Here is a 9,568-nt window from a genome sequence, read left to right as displayed (position 1 = left end):
TGCGTGAGAAAGTAACCGGGGGTGTGCTCCAGGCGAGAAGGATACCGCCTCGTTTCGCTACGTTTCTTGTGCTCTTCGTGAGATCCTCCAGTGCGATCTTTGACTCCGGAGTTTCTTGCTCGTCCTCTTCCCCCCTGCCTGGTTTCTGCCAGGAGTGCCGTGCGGAGAGAGGAGACTTCGTGCTTCTGTACCCGTACCAGTGTTTTTATTTTATGTTTTTTTTCCAAGTAATCGGAATTTTCTGTGGTGACGAAAACAGTTGATTCCGTGTGAGATTTGTTGTTTTCTTCGTTGGTTCGGTCTTTTAACGTTTCGCTGCTCGGCTATCGAGCGGAGAGGTTCTGTGAGATGGTCGGCAGGTTGATCGTTCGGTGATCGAGAGTGAATACCCGTCGGATACAACGTTCGTTTGGATCTTTCGTTTGGAGTTAATCGCCGAACTGTTTGGAGTATTCTCACTCAGATGACTCGGGTTTCCGTGGTACCGATCCGAGACTGTCGTCCGTTGAATGTTCTTCGGTTGAATTGGAGTACGGAAACGTTGGACCAATGAGAGGGCTCGCAAGGTGCGCTCCAGGTGAGAGAAACACGGGGTGGATCCATGGAACGCGTACCTCGGTGGACGACTACGTTGGAAGCAGCCGAACACCGGAGAAACTCGATCGGTTCTAATCGGACGGCGATCGCGACCGATTCCATCGACTAAGACCCGCGATTTCGTGAGATCCAGTGGATTTACTGTTCGTTTTCTCTACCGCCTTCGTACGAGGAGGGCCCTAGACTAGGTGTTTTGGAAGTGGTCGTCCCGGCCGTTCTTGGGTATGTCTCGTGGATAAACCGAGCCGGCCAAAAACGGGATACAGAAGGTGTACGAGTTAGTAGAATCGTGGAAAACGAAAAAAAAAACAACGCTACTGGGGGGAACCGTTAACCGTTCGAGGAAAGTGAAGTGTGGATGTGGTTTCCGTGTAACGGTGGTGGAACGTGGTTGTTGTGGACGACAGCAACGACGGTGCAGGTGTTGTTGTTGCTGTTCCTGTTGTTGTCGTCGTCGTCGTCGTTATTTTTTGTTACGTCCCGGTGAACGTGGTGACGGTGCTGGTCGTTGTCCACGTTGTTACGATGGTTTCCTCGTCCTTAGTGACTTTGGTGTTCCTCGTTTGCCTGCAAACGGTACTACTCTCGACAGTGAGCAACTGCGCGAAGACGATCAGCATGTACTGGAACATCACTAATTCCATGTAAGTGTCGTGTTGTGCAATTTTCCCCCCTTTGACGGACAACCAATGTTTCTACGATCAAAAAAGAATGCGAGAATGGCCCACGTGACCCCCGAGCGTTTTCCCCTAAGATCTTCTACTACTCCATTCCGAGGACTACGACGACGACGCCGAGAACGCTCAACGTTCGCCGCCTGGCACGCGTGCCAAAGCGTTTTCAAAGTCGTCGCCGGGGAATCGATTTCTCACGGCGTCGTCGCTTTTGAGCAACGATCCCTGTCTTTCTCTCTGTCTCCCTTTCGCCGGTCTTCTCCTCTTCCGTCCGCTTCCGGCGGAGCTTTTATCGCGTCGGGGCCGTACGCGGGTATCGTGTCTGCCAAAATTACAGGGTGCATCGCGACGTCGTGCTCGGTTTAATGCGCTCGCGAATGGCCCGCGTCCGAGATCGTTTCGCCTCCGCCGTCGTCCAAATCGTCGGCGATAAAAGAGAAGAAACGGCCGGTTTCCAGCGTGGTCACGGGAAATTGTGCCCGGTTCGGGGGACACGAACGATGAAATTCTCTGTGAACCGTTTCGAGTTTGTCTCTGTTCCGTTGGTCGACCACGTATGGAAATTTTCGTGTCTTGTTGAATTCGATCTTTATTTTCTCTACTGTTATTCAGTTCTGCTTTCCTCGAATTTCGAAAACGAATTTTGAAAATGCTTAACAGACGGATGTAAAAAAATTGCATCAAAGACTATGAACATGATATGTTTGAAGGTATAGTTTTTTAATTCTATAGTGAAATTTCTGTAATATAGTGAAATGTACTTTCGAAAGTGATCGGTTACTCGAGTACTAAACGGACGATTAATAGGAAGAAAGTGTCCGGGAAAAAAACGTGTTAAGTTTCAGTGAAGATTTTTTCGCTGAATTCCACGTTTTTCGTGTAGCTCGGTGATCCTTTCACACGAGACGTGCAAATCCGATCCGCGTAACGAGGCTCGTTATTTTATCTGTGAAAAAAAATCTATTAGCGTTCCTCGTCGCTTCCTACTCTGGGTGAAATCGTTGGCGCTCGGTAAACCGAGGCAGCAGATACAAGATTCACCGCGAGCGCGCGCGCACACCGCCAATTAAATCCGCATTATGTGGTTAATCTAATTTGTCACGGTATTTTTCTGCTCTTTCCGCGAGCTGCGCTCGATTCACGTGCGAATCGGAGCAAAAAAAGTTCGTGCTCGTGCACCCGACCCACTCCTCTAACGACTCCAAAAATTGTCGTAGTTGCGTCGAAATCGTGGAAATCACGCGTAACAGTTCAGCGAGTTCCAGTTACCAACGGTCTCATATAACGTTTCTCCTTTTTATCTTTCTCTCCATGTGCGTTGTCCTTATATGCAGCTTGTTAGTCGAGCAATTTCTTTTACCACGTTGCGCAGACAATTTGCGTAGTCCGCGATATATACTTCTTACCGTCTCACGGTTAAACGTGTGTAAAATCCACGGTGGCGTCGTCGTGAGTCGCGTCAACATTGTAATCTGTGGCGATACCCCTTCTTTTCCCCTCCCTCAAACCGCGAAAAACCTGCTCGGCGCGTAATTTTCTCGATCGTCTCGAATTTCTTGCCGATCGTTTTTCTCGATCGTCGACCGCACCGGCTAATTCGATCCGCGAAGGAACGCTCGTAAAACGAAAAATTTTTGCCGGAATCGAGATACCACGGGGTTGGAATCTCCGAGTGCTGGACGTATCGTGTACAAAAATTACGGGGGACAGCCGAATAATCGCGGTCTAGAACGATATTATCGAGGGCGGCGTCGTAAAAAATCTCATTAAATTGGGATACGTACGTGAAATAAAATATTCCGAGATTGGCGTGTGTGTTCCGATAGTCTGGCCACCGGTGGAATCACTTCGTATCGTGACTTTTTTATCATGGAACGCACACACCGTGTACACCACGTCCGAAAAACGTGGTACGCGTATACATTCTGGTTCTCTTCCCCGCCCCTCCCTGAAAAATGGTCGCGCGTGTGTTTGGGCACACAACGAAATCCCAGGGCACCCTATTCTCCTCTCGTATAAGGCCCCCGACGTCCGGCTGACTTTGACGATCGGTTTGAAGTCGCGCATGCATTACTTACAAGCTCGGGACGAGAGGTGGTGCCGGCTCGGATGGTGACGTGTGTGCGTGCGTGCACGCCCCCTGTACGTGTGAGAATCCATTTCGCGAAGGAGAAGGACGTTGTCAGTCTGTCTTCTTCGTGGGGCGTACGGAGGGGCAGTAAAAAACACGTCCCGTGCAGGAGGGGAAAAAAATCGAAAAGGAAGTAACGCCGTATAGCGAGCAAAAAAGGAGAAACTAAGAAAGAAGGAAAGAAAGAACGAACAAAAAAAAAAGAAACACGAAGAAGCAGAAGGGTTACGGAGAGAGCAGGCGGTGTGCGCTCCGGGGGCAGTAAATCTTGGCCGGTTATTGGAAAATCGAAATTCCGTTTACCGAAAGAGTTGTAAAAAACAATAAAAGACAAAGCCCCCGACAGCGAAAGAGAGAAGGAAAGCGAACTTCGCACTGCTGTCAGCGAAGCAGAGAAAACCAGTGGCTCCTTGATTACCATAAATCTGTTTCCACGTGGAAGGCGTATTCTTATACTCCGCCGGGTTAAAGCACGGTTTCTGACGTTTACTGCCTCGTTGTGTTTTCGACGGTGTGGGTCTCTTTGTAGTTACGACGGCGAAATGTATTAAAAACGATTGGGCTCCGGTCGGCTTGGGCGTGTCACGTCCGTTAAAATGACGGTAATATTCATGGAAACCGTCGTAACCGCGTACCCTTTTGAAATTCAACGAATATTCGAAATTTCGAATTCGATCGGACGTCTGTGTCGTTGCGCGTACGATTCGCTAATTCGTTCGATGAGGAATTTATTCATCGAAATAAAAAATGATATATTCAAAAGTTTTCATTCGTTTTCACGAAGCGACGACGGAGGAGGAAGGTACGGTCGTTGCAACGGCAGATGCTGCAGCGCGCCGCTGGAGACTTCAATGCCGGACAGGAGATCTCCCGCGGCAGATTATTGAACTTTCCCCGGCCGCGGCTAGACGATTCTATCGGGTTCAAGAAGCCGTGGAACGGACCCAGGCAATAAGTATTTCTAGTTATCGTGTGTGCGCGCGCGCGCATTCACGGGTTCATATTCTACTTGTTTGCGCGCACGCGTAACACGCCCTATCGTAATTTTTCCGACCAACCAGCTCGTTAATTTCTCGGGGTTGCGCGACCAACGTGCTGACAAACTATTAAATTGTACCTAATATTTCATGAGAACAGCGCTGATATTATCGATATTTCAAAGATAATTACGCCCCATTGACTTTGATACCTCGTATCGTTGGAATAACGATACTCTGTCGGTTTCGACAGCAAATTTTTCTTCCATTTCGCTTTATTTCACGCGAATACGTGGATAATCAACGGTAGACGTCAAAAGTGAAATAAATTTACAGTCGTGAAAGAAGATTTGTCGCCTTTTATTTCGATAACATGTGTCTCTATTCCAATTTGGTGCGAAGTTCGGTTGGTCATTGGTTTTTTTTCGTCTATTTTCTTGACATGAGTCGCGAAAAGTGGAACCAATGAGGCACTAACTAGTTGACGTTTTACGAGCCACCTTCCAAGATATGGGAAAACCACCGTCGCGATGCATTCGCAACTGTCATTTTAACGCGAGTCCAATTATTCCGTACGGCGAGTCACGTACGCCAGCAAGCATGGGTAAACTTAATGAATGGCAAGTTGGCGGAGTACCAAGCGGGTGACATGTTTTGCCGGAATTCTCGATACTTACAACTACTCTCGGTACCGTTCATCATTTCGCTAGTGTCGCCTGTCACTAAATATTCTCGCTTGTCGTTATTTTCTACTCGTACATTATGCATACCGTAATGTATAGACTTCGACGAAATGTTTCTTGTTGTGTATGAAGCGGTATGAATTGTTAAATACATGAAAATTATGAATTTAGCGAGTCGAGCGTTAACGATTAGCAACCCCGAAATTAGATAGCCCGTGTGGCGTGGAGCACGTCGCTACGTACAACCGAAAATCTTAATTTCCGACCGCGTAGATTTCATAAACCATTACACTTTAACGCGGCCTCGGTACCGTTATTAAATTGCCGGTGTGCACGCGGGGAAGAAGCTCGTTTTTGAAAACCACCAGGAGGTTCCTATTATCCTCTCGGTAGCTCCGTTTCGTGGCGCTTTATAGCTCCGAGTATTAAGGCAACATCGATTTGCAGCGGCCACAAATCAGCGGTTTCACCGAGGAAACTAGTACCCTTCGTACCGAAGATTGAGAATTCACAACCCGATTCATGGAAATAACCGATCGGCCGGCGCAACGCTGCTGTGTCGAATCACACGGAAACAAAGAAACGTCTCGGTCACGAGGAGGTGAACGAAAAAATGTATGTGAACCGTAACCACGAGTCTAAATTGGGAAAAATAGGACGTTCTTGTCTATAGTCTGTTCAGCAGATAATTTCTAGAGCAAACGCATCATCTTTAAGTCTGAATAATCTTTGTTGCTAGTAGCTACCTTAAAAACTAAATAATAATAATATTCTATATTGTATCTTCAGTTTAAATGTAGCTCAATATTTTAGTTAGTTTTTCGTTCTCGACACAGGGAAGAAACTGTTAAAAATTAAACGAAATTTCGATTCACTCGAAAGATTCTGTGGAAGTCTAATCTCGTCTCTAACCTGTCTGTGACTATCTCTATACTTGACATTTCAGCACAAGATATATGTTCGTAAAAATATCTCTTTTCTAAGAGAAAGTGAAACCGCTACCGAGCAAACACGAAACTCACGTTCACTGAATCACGTTCACTGAAAAATGTTAGAAGTCAGGCCCAAGAAGAAATACCCTCGATTTTGTTGATCGGTATAAACGGCAGAGCAATATCTACTCAAGGAAAATTGCATAGAACTATGTAAAGTTGTGTAGTGTCAGTTCCCCTGTCACCGGGGGTACCATTATCGGCTAGTGCGAAAACCTACATTTGCGTCCACAGGTCTGAGCAAATCATCGGTTTTCCACAGAACGAACTAATGCCGTGCATTCCAGAAAATTGAAAATTCCTCGACAAACATTGTGGATAATTTGCGTGCACACCACATTAACAGATTCGCTAAGAAAAATAGTGTCCAGACGCAAATAATATTCAAAAATAGAAAACCAATTGGAAACAGAAAGTTTTTCTTTAAATTTAAATTCAACAACACCTTAAAGAATGCTCGTGATACCTGTCGATTCCGTCAATCGGAACGATCTCGAAATATGGCGCGAAATCCTACGCGCGTTCCGGAGGACGCCGAGCCTTCTGCTTAACGAGTCGACAAATTAATTATTCATCATTAAAGGCTAACGGGTCGTGGTGGCGCAACGTCAACGGTGTTCCCGCGTGAGAAAAACGAGACGCGAGACGACCGCGTTGACGTTTACGAGTGCGCGGACAGCGCGTAAATATCTCCATGAACTTACGGGACGCCTTCTTCCTGTTACCACGTGTTTCGCGTTCCATCGGATCGTCAGATCAAAGAGGAGAGGGTTTCTTTCTCATTTCTCTCGAAACCACGCTCGCGAACATACGCGTAACAGCGGGCGGATAGATAGAGGCGCGAAGAAACGCGAAGACGCGCGGCTAGAAAAGTGGCTTCGACTGATTTACGAACGTATAAGTGCGCGGCTACTTTCGCGTGATTTACTTTCCGCAGGGGGGGAATGTCCGTCGTCTCGCGTGCGCGCCCTTCTCTACAGTGGGAATCATGGCATTTAATTAGATAATAAAGGACACTTGGTGGAAGAAAAAGAAAAAAATAACGAAAAATAATTCGCTCGAAACCAAGGCACGCAGCCTTGAAGAGCCGCTCGCTCCGCCCGCTTCCTGTTGCTGGACGAGTTGACTGTGCGTGTATACAGTAGAACCTCTGTATCCGCGGGGGATTGGTTCCAAGGCTATTTGAAGACACCGAAATCCACGGATGGTAGCGAACCTTATTACGTACATATGGACATTGATGTGGAAATTCGATTTCTGCAGGTTAACGGGTGGCCTACTGTATATACGCACGGTACCATTAATTCACCGTGAATTACGCCGTTAATCCCCGTGGCCATATCTCGATACCCGACGAGAACGCCACCAGAATATTCCATTTTCTTCGTATGGTACGTTGTGTCGACGGAGGTCCACCGGTTGGAAACCGGGGAAAAAGCAGCTCTCTCTTCCTATCCCCCTTTTGCTGTTGAAAGTCTTGGATCGGAGACGTCGAGGAGGCTAGGGGGGGAGGGGCGCAAGCCGGGGCTGGTTTATCGGTACCGTCGGCGGCGTGCAATAAATCCCGGGCGTTATCAGTATTTAATATCTTCGTTAAAAATCCCCCCGCCCGCCCCGAGGAGGCCGAGAAACAAAAGATCATTATTAGCGTAAGCACCGCGTGTACATCATTACTCGGGTGTCCCAAGCAACCGGTGCGCGCCTCGTTCGCTTGCTCGCTCCTCCTCCCGCTTCCTGCTTGCTCCGGCAACAATACCGTAGCCCACTCGAGTCACCCGGTACGGTAGAAAAAAAGCGTACGTCGGGGCGTTACGAGCTACGAGGACCGCGTTACGGTTAATTAAGCGCGAACGGAGCGCCGTTGCTGCCAGGGCCAATAGCACGATCGCCTGGAAACTGGAAACCAGACGGCGGCGTAAAGAGAGAAAGGACACACGTTCTGAACGTTCTACACGAGATGTAGTAAAAATGGTAGGGAGGCAGGCCAAACGAAATCGTCAGAAAAGTGTCCATCCTACAGGCAGCTGTTTCCTGTTACAACTCTCCCGGGTTCACCGGAGATACACTGGGTGGGGCACCCTCTCGGGCCACGGGGGTAACAAAGTCCCCCACGGTAGCGTTGCGGTTACGACTTACATGCGATTATGTGTTCTCACAGGAGCAGACCCTGTGTGTCAGGCACGACGTAATCCATAAAACGCGCGGGTCCGCGGCACCAGCCGGAATTTATACCCTGCCTAATTCCGTGAGGCTCTGGCCCGATTGCCGCAGATGGACGATAGATGGGATGTTGGACATGGGGATATAAAATGGGCGGGAAAATTGTTGGGGGTAAATTGTTTCCCCCGAGTTTTATCGTCGGTGCGTCGTTTCGGGAGGAACAACTTGCGCGGGATCTGAAGAAGGCTTTTTAAATCGTAGTTTATAAAATGACGCGAATATATTCTAGCCAATCATTTCTCGTGATAAACAAATTAGAACTGCGGTGCAGAAGAGAGCTATGTCATAAGAGTAGCATTATCAGATATTAAGGCGTTTCTGAAAAATAGTGAACATCATAGTTTACTATATAATTGTATATCTACATATGTATATGTATATACGATTATAGTGCATAGTGATAAATTAAGGAATAGTAACTTAGGAATAGATACCAAGGAGTGCCAGAATTAATAAAAAATCTCATTTTCCAAGATTTTGTGCAATTTCTCCTTTTTTCACCAGGCCCCTCAAATAACCAATATAATTAGTGAGGGAACAGTGACTAACACGTTTCATTGATATATTACGGAAGTGTACGTTTACAAACCCCTCTGCGCTTCAACTGCTACCATAAAACCAACAGATGTTTTATTCCAACAACGAGTATTACAGAGAAAATGGTTACTTTTAATTTCTTCCAATAATAAATATTAATATTCCTCGGTACGGGATACTTAGGAACTAACGCGCATTCCAGCTAAGCGGAATCAATTTCCCCGATTTATGGAAATTAATATTTGCCCAACAGGGTTCGTGAATAGGGGGGTCCCGCAAAAATGAATCGAGGGGGAGATGGCCGTATATCAGTATTATAGAATAACCGTGTATTGTGCGTCGACATATAGCCATCGATGTCGACAAAGCACGGCTGATATTTCACATTACCCACGCATTCCATTTTTCCTAGATCCGTTCCCCCTTTGCGCGTGTGTCCCCATAAGTCGATAGCGACACGAATCGTTACGTTCCCATGCGTTTCTGCGTTCCCGTGGGGGCAAACATAGTTGCGATCAAAATTTCCACGTCTCAGCAGGTGACCGACGAGCAACACGCGCGCGCGTTGCTCCAGAAAAAGTGTATCGTTCGATTATGGACTGGCCACCACCTGTAATAATCCTTATTATACCAATTAATTCGCGCCTACGTGTATACAGTGGGGCCGCGGTTATCCGTGGTCAGCACGCGATTCCGTCTGCAACGTCATTAATAGCTAGTCGGGATATTGCTATACATTTAAAATAATTGCGCGCAC

At 47.2% G+C, this 9,568-nt stretch overlaps 1 protein-coding gene across 1 annotated transcript in view; it reads left to right on the top strand.

Moving 5' to 3' along the window:
- The first annotated feature begins 955 nt into the window (after window positions 1-955).
- Window positions 956-9,568, top strand: part of LOC107185744 (ephrin-B2) — a 47,144-nt gene continuing 38,531 nt past the window's right edge. Inside the window, exons 1-2 of the mRNA XM_015573501.1 lie at window positions 956-1,018; window positions 1,078-1,241. Of these exons, the coding sequence (XP_015428987.1) occupies window positions 956-1,018; window positions 1,078-1,241 (227 nt within the window). The remainder of the gene's footprint in view (window positions 1,019-1,077; window positions 1,242-9,568) is intronic.

The sequence above is a fragment of the Dufourea novaeangliae genome, unplaced genomic scaffold (assembly GCF_001272555.1).
Source record: "Dufourea novaeangliae isolate 0120121106 unplaced genomic scaffold, ASM127255v1 scaffold56, whole genome shotgun sequence".
Taxonomy (NCBI): domain Eukaryota; kingdom Metazoa; phylum Arthropoda; class Insecta; order Hymenoptera; family Halictidae; genus Dufourea; species Dufourea novaeangliae.
The sequence above is the reverse complement of the archived record's forward strand: the minus strand, read 5'-3'. Positions and strand labels throughout refer to the sequence as shown.